Source organism: Xiphophorus hellerii, chromosome 8, assembly GCF_003331165.1.
Source record: "Xiphophorus hellerii strain 12219 chromosome 8, Xiphophorus_hellerii-4.1, whole genome shotgun sequence".
Classification (NCBI taxonomy): Eukaryota; Metazoa; Chordata; class Actinopteri; order Cyprinodontiformes; family Poeciliidae; genus Xiphophorus; species Xiphophorus hellerii.
The window spans coordinates 28,976,552-28,990,522 of NC_045679.1; the positions used below are offsets into that span (position 1 = coordinate 28,976,552).

At 38.6% G+C, this 13,971-nt stretch overlaps 1 protein-coding gene across 1 annotated transcript; it reads right to left on the minus strand.

The window, feature by feature from the left end:
- Positions 1-8,056: 8,056 nt before the first annotated feature.
- On the minus strand, positions 8,057-13,580 carry nr5a1b (nuclear receptor subfamily 5, group A, member 1b). The gene is made up of 7 exons (XM_032569014.1): positions 13,460-13,580; positions 13,159-13,278; positions 12,903-13,044; positions 11,494-12,086; positions 9,745-9,864; positions 8,981-9,128; positions 8,057-8,568 (listed from the first exon to the last, which is right to left on the minus strand). The coding sequence occupies exons 2-7, from the start codon at positions 13,258-13,260 to the stop codon at positions 8,315-8,317; spliced, it is 1,359 nt and encodes a 452-aa protein (XP_032424905.1). The 5' UTR covers positions 13,261-13,278; positions 13,460-13,580; the 3' UTR covers positions 8,057-8,314.
- Between the last annotated feature and the right edge of the window lie 391 nt (positions 13,581-13,971).

The following is a 13,971-nucleotide window of genomic DNA, read 5'->3' on the forward strand; positions in this document are numbered from 1 at the left end:
TGCGGCATTTGCGGACTCCACTCATAGTGGGGAAATGAGACCCTCTGAAACAATGTCAAAAGTGTTTTTTTCTTTCTTTTTTTAAATATGCATTTTATTTAAAATGGCACATCGAAAGTGAACTTCAATAATAAATGAAAATGAAAGTCAGAAGACAGATGTTGGGTATTATGCGTTTATATTGATCCCTAAGTGGTGTTGGGGGGTGATTTTATTTGTCAAAGCACAACACACAATAAAAATTAAAATAAGTAAATAAATAAATAAATAAAGTAATAATAATAAAAATTAAAGCTGCAAGCAGCCTCGGGCGGCCCTCGCAGCAAGCGCCGCTCCGGCCTATTGGCCACCGCGGGGGTTCCAGCCACCGCAGAAGCTCTCGCACGATTTCCAGAGCCGCAGCCAACTCCCCACCGCAGAAGCTCCGCCGCAGTTTCCAGCACCGCCGCCCGCTAGCCACCGCAGAAGCTGTCGCGCATTTTCCACACCCATCCACCAGGCGACACGCGTGAATGCGTTCGGCAGCGCTCCCCGACGACTGTCAAAAAATCTGGTGCAGATCGGTCGATGCGTCGAGGAGATACAGCCCATGTATTAACTTAGGGGGCGCAGTGGAGTCAAATTACATTTCAAACCCGTCGGGCTCTTTAGAGGTGAACAAAGGTCATACATATCCAGTTTGGCGCCAATCGGATGATCTATGTGTGAATTAGAGCCAAACGTATGAATATGGCGAGGGACTGATATTCGCCATTTGGCCACGCCCACACGGTTCAGCCAGAAGCGAGCATTGACAGAGCTCATCATCCGAATTACCTTGATTAGGTCAAGAGAGCCATAAACGGAGCTTTCCAAGGAAAAAAACGGCACTTCCGGTTCCGAGGGGGCGGGGCTTAGATGACGTCATAATGTGATGACGTAGGATTGACGGGCAAGCCTCCAGGATCACTCAGGCCAAGTTTGATGCAGCTCGGTCAAAATATGTGGAATGTAGAGGCAAACGTATACGAACGGCGTTGCCGCCATTGAAAACTCTTGGCACTTTAAAGCAAGCGAGACCAACTTCCTATCTGTCATCCAACACAGAATCACCTTGATTAGGTCAAGAGAGCCATAAACAGAGCTTTCCAAGGAAAAAAACGGCACTTCCGGTTCTGAGGGGGCGGGGCTTAGATGACGTCATAATGTGATGATGTAGGATTGATGGGCAAGCCTCCAGGATCACTCAGGCCAAGTTTGATGCAGCTCGGTCAAAATATGTGGAATGTAGAGGCAAACGTATACGAACGGCGTTGCCGCCATTGAAAACTCTTGGCACTTTAAAGCAAGCGAGACCAACTTCCTATCTGTCATCCAACACAGAATCACCTTGATTAGGTCAAGAGAGCCATAGATGAAAGTTTCCAAGGAAAAAAATAGCACTTCCTGTTCTGAGGGGGCGGGGCTTAGATGACGTCATAATCTGATGACATAGAATTTTCAGGCATCACACCAGCATCACTCAAGCCAAGTTTGGTGCAGCTCGGTCGAAACATGTGGAATCTAGAAGCAAACGTATGGCATCGGCGTTACAGGTCACTTCGCCATGCCGCCGCACCCAGCTGCTTCATCGCAGCCGGTCAGGGCTTGAATCCACAACACACCAACATGTCTTCTGTCTCTGGACACAGTTTCATGTTGATGAGGTCAAAGGGCTAAGATAGCGACCGTTCACAGTAAAACATGACATTTCCTGTTCTCAGGGGGCGTGGCCTAAGTGATGTCATCATTTCACCACAGGGTAATTTAGGACACCTATTGATGATCAATAACTGAAAGTTTGGTGTCTCTGTGAGTTTCTGTGCAGGATATATAAGAGTTTCGTGTTTCATGGCGAGTAGGTGAACTTTGACCCCTGGTAACCCCCCTTCAGCAATCTCAGACAGTCACCAATTTGATAACTTTAAATCAGACATGCCTTATGATCAGACTGACCGAGTTTGAAGCCGATCAATCGAAATCCCTAGGAGGAGTTCGATCAAATGCAAAGGCTGTAAACGTCAAAATCGAGGTCAAATGAACTTCAATCTAAAATGGCCGACTTCCTGTTGGGTTTCGACCATGGCTGTAATAGACTTTTTTGTACGTCCTGACAAGATACACATGTGTACCAAGTTTCGTAATTCTAGGTTAAAGCATGGCTTAGGGCTGTTCATTTAAAATACTCTAGGGGTCGCTATAGAGAAATTAGGCCACGCCCACCACATTTTGTTATGAATTCCTGTCGGTGGGTGGATAAGGATCCATCCTAGTGAGTTTGGAGCAGCTGGGCCCGAAATTGTGGAATTCAGAGCCAAACGTATGGCAACGGCGTTACAGGTCACTTCGCCACGCCGCCACGCCCACCTGCTATGTCAAAGCCGGTCGGGGTTGGAATCCACAACACACCAACATGTCTTCTGTCTCTGGACACAGTTTCATATTGATGAGGTCAAAGGGCTAAGATAGCGACCGTTCACAGTAAAACATGACACTTCCTGTTCTCAGGGGGCGTGGCCTAAGTGATGTCATCATTTCACCATAGGGTATTGTAGGGCACCCGATGCCGATCAATCACTGAAAGTTTGGTCCCTCTATGTGTTTTTATATAGGAAATATAAGAGTTTCGTGTTTCATGGCGAGTAGGTGAACTTTGACCCCTGCTAACCCCCCTTCAACATGCTCCAAAACTCACCAATTTGATAACTTTAAATCAAACATGCCTTATGATCAGACTGACCGAGTTTGAAGTCGATCAATCGAAATCCCTAGGAGGAGTTCGATCAAATACGAAGGCTGTAAACGTCAAAATCGAGGTAAAAAATGGACGTTCAATACAAAATGGCCGACTTTCTGTGATAGTTGGCTTATAACATTAAATGTAAGTTCTGAGTCTTTTGGTGAGCTCTACAAGTGTACCAAATTTCATGTCTCTACGATGAAGTACGTTCATACCATTGTGTCAACAGAAAATTGCTAGTTGCCGCCGTTCAGCAATTTTTTTTGCGATTTTTGCGACAACCTTAAAATTCAAAATTTTTAAATTTTCTAGTCGCCACCGCCAAGTTTGGTGAGTTTTTGAATATGATAAAGCCCCCAAAAAGGCACACGAAGAGGTGGGAAGAATCGTAATAATAAACAGTACAGATACAATAGGCCTTCGCAGCGCTTTGCTGCTCGGGCCTAATAACAATAAATAACCATTACCAGTGAAAGTCTTAAGGACACACATATATTGACCAGTACATTGCTAAATATATATTCAACATTTAAGACGCACAGCTCTAGAGACTATGTATGTATTAAAAGCCTGATAGCCTCAGGCAGAAAAGACTTGCTGTATTTCTTAGTGTGTCTCGGTTGCAGTAATCTTTGACTGTGTCTGGTCCTCAGACTGTCCACCATGGCGTAGAGGGGATGAAAGGCATTATCCTTGATTGCTTGATATTCTGTGCTTCCCACAGCTTTTTTTTAAATTTCACTTTTTTCTTCCATTTTTCTTTTCAGCAACAAAATCTATATATTTTGGGTATACAATAAAACATGTGGGAAATTTCTAACAGGATGTCCACAAATGTACAGAATGTTTTGTGAAAATTCCAGATAAGCAAGTTCCTATTGCTTCAGGGTAAAGCAGATATCTTTAATCTGGTGCCATGTTGTGTCCTTGAACAGCACAGGTGCCAACTGGATGCCAGCTGGATGTCAAGGTCTAGTAATATGTTTTAGGAAATAGTGCACCACCAGAAAACACTGAGAGTGCATTATGCTGATTAAGCTTTTTACTTAAGCCGGTGTTGGGCTTGGGGGAAGAGAAACAGTTGCTTGGAGATATAATTGGTGGGATTTAAGTGGCCAATAACAAGGATTTGATGTACACAGACTTTTACTTACAGGAAGTGTGTCTGGTGACCTTCGTGTTGCAGCAGATTTTTAGATTAAAATAAAGACTCATCACTTCCATTGCAACCTTTTGTTTTTTTTTTAAAGATGTAACATAACAGTTTGGAATGAGGATTGCCCATTTTTTCCAAAGTTCTTCAACATCTCACAATCCAAAAACATGACTGTTAGGTCAATCGATTAATGAACATTACTTTTTGTCATAAGTATGTGAGTATGTTTTTGTTTGTCCTGTGTGTCTCTGTGTTGTCCTGTGATGGACTAGCTACCTGTATGGATGGATGGACGGATGGACAGATGGATGAATGGATGGGTGGATGGATCTGCCAAGGCCTTTCCCAGTGAAACTAGCTTGTTTGACCCTACTCATACATATTTTCCAGGTTTAATGTCTTCCTCTTACAATCCAAAGAAAGTAAAAAAAAAAATGTTGGGATCAGCCCTGGTCATGATGCTACAAAGGATTGTATGATAGCACAAGATTTATTGGTGCAGTTGTTTTTATTTGCACAACTCTTGGCAGCCGCCAGAAAGAAGTTTGTCAAGATTCCAGCTTGCTATGCAAACCGAAGTCGGTGAGACTAAACCAAAAATGCTCCACAGCTGTGCAAAGATAGTTCTTCTGGCATAAATCCCCAAACTTTTGCCCAATATAACTCTACAGCTAAGCAATAAACACACACCAACTCATGATGAAGTCTGAATTCTGATTTGGAAAGCCTGATTGACTTGCAGTATGGTGAGTCTACACATATAAAGTCACAGCTGCTGAATTATTTACTTGTAAATACAGATACCTCAAGCACATGACATTGTTTAGTCTAAAATAAAAATGTGTTGCATAAAGTATTTGTAAATTTTTATATTTTATATTCTTAACAGCTATCCTTATTAGTAAGCTGGACAAATAAATATTTTTTTGTACACAACTGTTGGTTTTAGCTCTTTAACATGACACAATTTAGCATTTATTCATGTAAATTCCTTCTAATTAACTTTTTAATACACAAGTTAACAAAAGTGAACAATTTCTGCTGCATTCCAATCCTGTACATTTGCTATTCAGAATAATCTTTTTAAAACAGTCATCATTGTTCTTTTAATCAGCATTCTAGTTTTATTTAAAGCCTAGTTTGCAAAAACAATGTGGTTACAGGTAAACCAAAAATTATTCACAATTATTCCACATCTGGAAGATCCATATTTAAAATCATTTTCATTCAATCAAGAAGTATGGTTGTGATAATCAAAAAAAATCAAAAAAGAGAATAATTTATTTAAGTGATTTTCTAATCTTTTATTACAAAGAAAATTGTAATAAAAGAAAATTGTTTATACTCATCTGTATGAAAAACTAATTATTCGACAGCAGAGATTTTCAAATTTGATTAAATCTAAGACATTAGTTTTAGAAAGTAACTTTTCAGATGTTTTTGTAGAATTTTGGTTAGAGCTTGAACATGTTTTAATCAAAACGAGCAGACACTTTATTTTCATATTTTTTCAGGCAGCATATGACATGCTTTCTTTCTTGAACTTTTTTTTTTTTTTTACATACAATCACAACCTCTCTTATTTGTGTTTTCAGTGGTAAATGAAGGGAAGTGCAGGTAAAAGCCACCAGCTGATCCAAAACGCAGCAGAAAGATTTCTCATGAATATGAAAAAGAGGAACATCATATTTCTTCAGTTTTAGCTTGCCTTTAGCAGACCCTGTGAAATTATATAGACCACTATTCAGCTCTATGTTACTTTCTTCTTGTTCTTTCCAATTACTTATCTGTTCTCTCTGTTTTATTCCCTTCGTAGAAGCATAATCTGGCATGCATCCTGGCATTCACCATCTTGGAAGGAGGAAATTAGTTACTGCTGCCAATAACTTCACTTTCTCCTTCAATTGATTATACACTTTTCCCCACCTCTTTTTGTTTAACCCTGTCTTTCTAGCAAAATCAATTCAAGGAGTTTTTCATTAGACTAACTGTGTTTGCTGTTTTTACTGTTTTGATTTTACAACAGATGAGATCATTTGTTTAGTTGTGTTTCTGCCATAAATATTTGTACTTTTCTTTAACATAGAAAGTATTCCTGGATCAGTGCTTCTGTGTTTCATGTGTGTATGCTCTGTCTTCTCAAACCTCCAGTGGGCTGCAGGAGCTGGTCGTTCCCACTGAGTGAGTTTCTGCTGCAGGTTTCTTCCTGTTATAGGGGATTTTTGCCTCTCCACTGTTGCTACATGCTTGCTTAGGAGGGATTGCTGATGTGATCTGTTGGATTTAATGAGACAGAAAACTTTTTTAACAACTTGAATAATAAACTAAGTCTGATTGACTTAAACTGGAGTATTTCTAATTGACTTTGAGTCTGTCAGTATGATTGGACTGAACTGACTGTATATTTTTACTGATAAACTGGATGTTTGAGATGACAATCATCTTGAATTGGTGCTACATAAAATTAATTGTGTACCTATTAATAGGTACATAATAGCTGTAATAAGAAAATAGGGTTATTACTCAATATTTGGAAGTGAAGATAAAATGAGGCATAGTTTTAAAAATATTTCTCAGATGCTGCATATGTGGCTTGCATTATTAAATGTTAAAAGTTTAGACCCGGGGGCGTGCCGTGGTGGCGTAGGGGTTAGCGCGACCCATATTTGGAGGCCTTGAGTCCTCGACGCTGCCGTCGTGGGTTCGACTCCTGGCCCGACGATATTTGCCGCATGTCTTCCCCCCTCTCCTTCCCCGTTTCCTGTCAGCCTACTGTCATATAAGGGACACTAGAGCCCACAGAAGACCCCCTGGAGGGGTAAAAAAATTAAAAAAAAAGTTTAGACCCGAGAATCTGAGAAGATTTGAAAATGGTTGCTCGCAGATGCTCTTCATCCAATCTGAATGAGCAGAAATGTGTCACCAGATGTACAAAATTGAGATATCCCACCAGGACTGTAAGAGAGGCAACTTGAATTGCTTTAAAATGTAGCTCTACAAAAGACTCATAGGGTCTGGTTACAAAATGCACATAATGTTTTTAGATTCTTATTCATAAAATATTTTAAATACCAAAAATCCTGTCCTTCCTGGCTTTGAGTCACACATTAAGACTGTTTCCCTTTCTTGATTCTTTCATTTTCTAAAAAGAGACATATGGTCTCCAGAGTTGACTTAGAGAAAATCCTTCATACTTTTGTGTCATCTCGTCTGGACTACTGTCATACCATTTTTACCTGCCTGGATAGGTCTCCAATTTCATGTTTGCAATCAATACAGAATGCAGCAGCTAGACTTCTCACCAAATCCAGTAAATTCAGTCATATCACTCTGGTTATATTCTCTACACTGGCTACCGGTCAATTTTAGAATTTGTCTTAAAGTACTTGTGCTGACGTACTGAGCTTTAAATGGTCAGACTCCAGATTATCTTTGACAACTTTAAACTGAATTCTCTGCTGCTCGCGGCTTTTGTTCCAAACACTGGATCTCTTGGTTGCTCCTTGTACGGTTCTTTCAGTCAGTGGCCCCAAGGCTGTGGAACAGTTTTCCCTTGCTGCTCCGTTTTGCACACTGTGGATGTTTTTGAAAAGCAACTGGAAACAGTTTTATTTTCCCAGGTTTTTATGTCGCGATTTTATTGTGTTTGTGATGTTTGTTTTATGCTTTTAATAGTTTAAGGTTGATTTTTATTGCACTATGCTTTGTGACTTTATGTTTGTGAAAAGCACTTTATAAATAAATTTTACTTAATTACTTCCACTTTTGCACTGTTTTGTGCTGATTTGTCATATAAAATCTCTGTAAAATATATTGGATTTTATTTTCATGTGACAAAGTGGGAGGTCTAAGGTTATTTTTGTATGACAACCCTTCCTATTATTAATTTCAAGTTTTAGGAGCAATATTTTTAAAATAGACTACAAAAAAGGACGTTTTTACAGCTTAATCACAATTTGTGACCTTATTAGTTTTATATGAAAAACGTGTTACATTTTATCTGGAAAGGTGTACTGGGAAGCCTTGTGCTGACGATACAGAAGAACATTCCATTAAATATATAGTAAAATCACAAAAAATCATTTTACAATTTGTCCTAAAACCAAGGAGCATACCAAAACAAAACCAAACACACAAACATCTGAATTTATGTCAGCACAAAAGCAGCAATTTTAATAAGGAAAGAGATAATTTGCTTACCCACGAACATATATCCACATACATAAACTACAAGTACATCAAATAAATTTCATTTAACTGATGCAGCAGTTGTACAGAACAAAACTGAAGAAGAACTTGTTGAAAATAATAGGATAAACACAAATGCTTCATTACACAAATGTAAAGTAGATTTTTGACTTTACAGTAGTGTCTTGCATGTTGTTCTAGAACAATTCAGCTCATGTCCAACAGCATTTGGCGTGTAGCATCTCATTAAGCAGATTGTTGCAGGGCACCTCACCACTCAGATGTTTGTAGTACAGATAATCTTCAGCCAGTATGCTGAGGGAGCGTAGCTCTGACAGATACAGTTGCAGACAAGTGAAACGGTTGCAGGACTGCGATGATGAGGCCAATGTGTACTTCAGGAGGGCTCCTTCAACCTGCTGCTGCACACTTTCTACAAAATGGTGTTCTTCAAGCTCCTTGACATCTGACAGAGAGAGTACAATCTGAGAAACTATTTTCAGGCTTTTATTCAAACTGTTTAGTGTGTAGGAAACTTGAACACATGAAAGTGTAGTGCCTGAAAACAAGTTACATTTCAGTGTCTGTAACTTATCTAAGCAAAAAACTATAAAGAGGCAACAGGCTGTACCTCTCTGGAAAACTGAGAATTTGGGTGACTTAGGTGACCTATGGAAATCTATGAGAAAAAACTCTGTTAGTTTTGATTTTCCTCAGGTCATGTGCACCAGTATGTAATATGGGCTTGTTTGAGTTAAAATCTTGTTTTTGTTCATCTCACATTGTTTACCACAGTCTTCTGCATCTCACAGTGGCTCAACAATAGACAACCAATGAACCTCCAATACACTTCAAAAGGGTACAACTTGGTCACTCACCAGGGGCAAACAGGATTAGAAACCTGATGCAGGCAAATTCTTGATGGTCTACCTTCAGCATTCGAAGCTTCTCCACAAGCTCTGTCCCTCTTTGATTCAGGTTGACTAAAGCACAGCCAGCATGAGACGCTACATATGACAGCTCCCCCTGGACCAAGAAAGCATCTGCTGACATCAAGATGGTGATCAAGCGTTCTCTGAACTAGAATAGTTGTGTTTATTAGCACATTACTCATTTAAGCATTTGTATTATGGCAGGACAATATTAAGAAAAGAGCAAATGTTAATAAAATTGCTATTGCAATTACAAAAATAAACCTACATTTTCCTCTCTCTTTTCTTTTTTTGTCTTCTGTCATCAAGATACTCCCACCTTACACTTTAGCATCTTTAGTCAGTATCAAAATTGAGAATGGTCAAGCACAATGGGAGCCCAGCAACTGGTTAAACATAATATTGTCATTCAAAGGATGAAGAGAGCTGACCAAAAATTATAGTTCAAGCACTCCTTTGAGATATCAATGAGTAGCAAAGTATTATTATTACAATTTAACTTTGAGACTTGACATATTGTGCAGTGCACAATATGTGGTCAATTTATATGATAACATAATAAAATTACTTCATAGAAAATTTATTTGGACCACACTTAAAGCCTAATACAAGAATATCATGGTATTAGTAATACATGTGAGCTTGTCATTGGTATTTATTTTAACCAAATGAAATCAGAATGAATATAAAATCAGGCTCATCCCACCCACCTGCTGCCCAGTGATCAGTAGCAGACCGCCATCAATGCCATAAAGTACCTGTCTGGAGATTATCTCCAGAACCAACAGCTCACTCCAGCAGCTGTGTAGCAACCTCATCTGGTCAGAGACCTTGGGAGAAAGTAAGAGCAACTGACACCATTGGAACATTATGCATCCTGTTAATTTCTCATGTATTTTTAAGATTGGACTTATTTTGTAAATAAAGTGTTCCAAAAAAATAAAATTTAATGTTAAACATTGATTATTATGTTATAGTGGGGAACTTCATCATTCATATTGACACTGAGGGTGACAGCTCAAATGCAGTATTTAAAGTTATTGGCGTTACTGGCTTTACTCAAAGAATTCTCAGTCCTAACTACTTTTGTCATCATACTTTAGATCTTATGCTGACATATGGCATTGAGTGTGAAGAAATAACAGTACTTCTTCATAATCCTGGGCTTTCTGACAATTTTTATTAACCTGTGTATTCCCATCCAGAAACAAAATCTTGTTATATAAGATCTTTGTCAGACAATACTGAATTTTTTTAAAGAATCTGTTCTATGTTTAATTTCCTCAGAATCTCAGAGAAACGCAGCAGAAAGCAGCAATTCAATCTCCTCCCTCTATCAAATTGATGATCTTGTTCAGACCTATTGTTATCTCTCATTGCATGTGGCATTAGACAATGTAGCCTCCTTAAAAAATGGAATCATCCATAGGAGGCAGAACTGAATGTGTTTGGACTGGTTTGACTTAGTTGAGTTTTCTGAGTTGTTAAAAATAGTTTCCTCCAAAAGCTTCCCAACCAAATTACCCTACAAACCCTACAAAATTATGTCTGTATTTTGTAGTGTTCTATGGCTAAGTGAGTCAATGGAACTTATACTTTCAAAGATAACAGAAAAATGGACAGATAGGACGACATCAATTACTGAGACTTGGGATAAGAGGTAATAAAAATGACCACCATGGGGGGTTCTAATGCTGACGCAGGGGTAAAGCTCCTCAACATGGATGTCACAGGTTTAAGTCCAGGCCTGATGACCTTTGCTGCATGTCTTACCCCTCTCCCACTTTCCTGTCAATTCACTTTCAAATAAAGGCCACTAGATCCAATAAAACCTTGAAAAAAAGTGACCACCATTATAAGTAGTCTACGTCAAGTCTTTTTCAGTTAAAATTTCAGCTTTAGGAAGTAGACCACCATAAGGGATGGGATTACCACTATGATAATTGGCAAATAACAGTATGACCTAGTTTTAGACAGTTAATGTTGCAGTTGTGAACTTAGTGCAGAATATTTATTGGGTGACCTGTGAACATCAATTGATTTATTTTAGATGGACTAAATAGAATTTAAAATTAATTCTTGTTAAGGATGAATTGGCACAACTCTTGCCAAGTGTTGGCCAGAGTTTGACATGCAACGAGGTCAGACTTGGATGTGTGTTTTTACCGCTATGCACAATAGAAAAATATGAAGAGCTGCAGAAGTTTTCAGTAAGGTTGAACAAAGAAGAAGCATAGGGTTCCTGTAAGGAAATATGACAACTTTTATCTGTTGTTTTTACAGCTGACAAAACTAACACAGCTGTCAAGGCCAAATCTGAATGAGTGCCATGATTAACCTTTTAACTCTAGCCAAAAATAAACATTTCAATTCTGACATGAACAGTCATGTCACAATGTTGGTCAGACTCAGATTAGCATATAATCAAGACACACAAAACTAAAATCAAGAGATCTTACCTTTAGTTCCTTAAAGAAGATGGATGTACGAGCCCACTCCACAATAGAGCACAACAACTGGTCAGCCATGACACACACTGAGCTGAAGGTGTTGGCCTCTCTGTGCCTGCAGGCTTGCTCCTGCTGCAGGCAAGAAAAGATCTTTTTCTGCAGCTGAAGCTCATGTGGATCACAGTGTAGGAACTCTATCTCAAGCTGGGGTATCGTTGGACTTTGTGTAGAAATGGATCTGGAGGATGTGTGATGTAGACCAACGATTGCCTCAGCAAAGGATGCCAAATCTGCAGAGTTGCTGCAGTTCTCTAACCTCATAGCCCAGTTAGATGGAGAGGTGATTTGGTGCTGTATAACAGCAGGTGAGTTGCAGGGCTGGGACAAAGATAATGACGGAAGCTGGTTTGGATTTAGTTTGGTGTTGTGAAGGATAGCAATTGAGTGGATGTTGCTGGTAAAAGTAACTTCTTTTTGGTTGCTTTCTATTCTCAATCTTCTGGCTTGTATCAAAGCCTTTTTCTGTTGCTTGAGGGCACGATTATGCTTGTACATGGGGCCAAACTTGTTTCTGCCTCCTCTCATTCGATCTGCACGGACAGCTGATGGGAAAAATTAATCTGTTAGTCTGTTTTAAGGTGACTTTGCATTTGATCATGAGATAAATTCTAACTTCAAGGAAATCTCATAATATTTTTTGGTGTTTTCTGCTTTGTAGATTGACTTCTTAATGCATATAAAATTAAAAGGCCAATGCTGTTGTTAGATAAAACAGAAGAAAATATTTTGTAACTTGTAAGGCAGAAGACATTTTGCCATTAATTTATCATATTAATTTCTAAAACATTCCCATGAAGCCGTGTAATTATTTAAGGAAGTGTGAAAGTTTAGGAACATTACAGAGCTGCTGTGGCTACTGTGACATACTGAAATTTCTTTGAAAAATTATTTAAATATGGACAGAAGAAAACACCAAATTTATGTCAATTTTAATCTGACATTTTATACCACAATTTGAAGGAAAACAAACACCAAAAGGCTCCTCGCTGCTGCTCTGTCAAATCCAGACAGAATCTGCTTGTTTTTTACAAGTAAAACAAACTGTGAAATAAACAGCAGCTTTGTGCAAATAAATAAATACATTTTATTGTTTTCATTTATTATCAACAACTATCCAAATGCATATTAGAAGTTTACATGTAGACTTCATGGAGACAGTTATGAAATGATAATTGCAGTGAATGGAAAATGCTTTCCTTCTCAAATCTCCTTAAACCTATTTTGTTCACCTCAGAGATTACAGCTGAGCATGTGGCTTAAAAAAAACATTTTTGTTAATATTTCCATTAATTTAATTGTTTCCACTTACAGTCAGCTAACATTACACAATTAGATTCAGAAAAAAATGCCCACTTTACCTTCCAGCCGCATTCCAACATTAAGGCACTTCTGAAATCTGCAAAAAGGGCATCTTTTTCTTTTACATGTATCAATTTTGCACTGCTGGTTTTCCACACAGACATATGTTTTGTTGTTTTGAACAGTTCTTTTGAAAAATCCCTGAGGACCAAGAAAAAACAATTTGATGAAAGCAGTTTTGTTGCTACATATTGGTCTTGTGCTGTAGGAAGTTATGGTTAACAAAAGAATATACTACAGTAGGGTTTGAAGTACCTTACAGCTCTCGCAAGTGAGGACGCCATAGTGGTATCCAGAAACCTTATCTCCACACACCGGGCACTGCTCCTCTAAATCCACTTCACATGGGAAATTCATGTCTGAACTAGAGAAAAACATGTAAAACAAAATCTGAGGATTCCTTTGTTCTCTTCTCAAATGTGTAGTGAAAAACACAAACTTACACAAACAAGTTATAACTAAACATTAGGCTATTATGAAAGTCATTTAAATGAAAATCCGAAATTAAAACTAGTGTAGAAACAGAACATCTAAATCAGTGTAAGTTCAACAATACCCTTCCCTGATGGTCTTCCCTGTGGAATCAGCGTGGAGTCAGACATGTGCACTCATCTGCTTTTCTTCCAGTTTTACTGCTCACAACGTCAATCTTGTCATCACCTGTGGAGGAGGGAAGCCTTCGAATGTTCTTTTCCAGTGCCAAGGCTCCAACCAGAAGGCATGCTTAATGAGTCACCTCATCTGATTTCCTCTCTGAGGGACTATGTGTCTATTGTATTTACAGGCTAACTACATTTGTTTCTCTTATGCTGCCAGTGACTTCTTGTTCTCTGGTGGCAGAGACTCCTAAAGTTAAATAGCAAATTATGGTCTGCCATTTCACAATCACCACACACAGATGTGTGGTGATTGTGTGGTGATAGTTCTGCTTTAATGGGTAAATTTCACAATTCTACATTAAATCTGATGCATTTTTTTCGGTAGGCAAGAATTATAATTTCATTTTATGTTAAATCAAGATTTTTTTGAAATGTGATATTCCAGAAACTTGCTATTTCTGTTGTCACA

Bases quoted from the DNA above. Each gene is read 5' to 3' on its own strand.
- nr5a1b (XM_032569014.1), bottom strand. From the start codon at position 13,260: ATGAATTTCCCATGTGAAGTGGATTTAGAGGAGCAGTGCCCGGTGTGT. The intron at 13,045-13,158 runs GTACTTCAAACC...CTTGGTCCTCAG, and splicing joins TCACTTGCGAGAGCTGTAAG to GGATTTTTCAAAAGAACTGT. The intron at 9,865-11,493 runs GTAAGATCTCTT...CTTTCTCCCAAG, and splicing joins TCTTCTTTAAGGAACTAAAG to GTCTCTGACCAGATGAGGTT.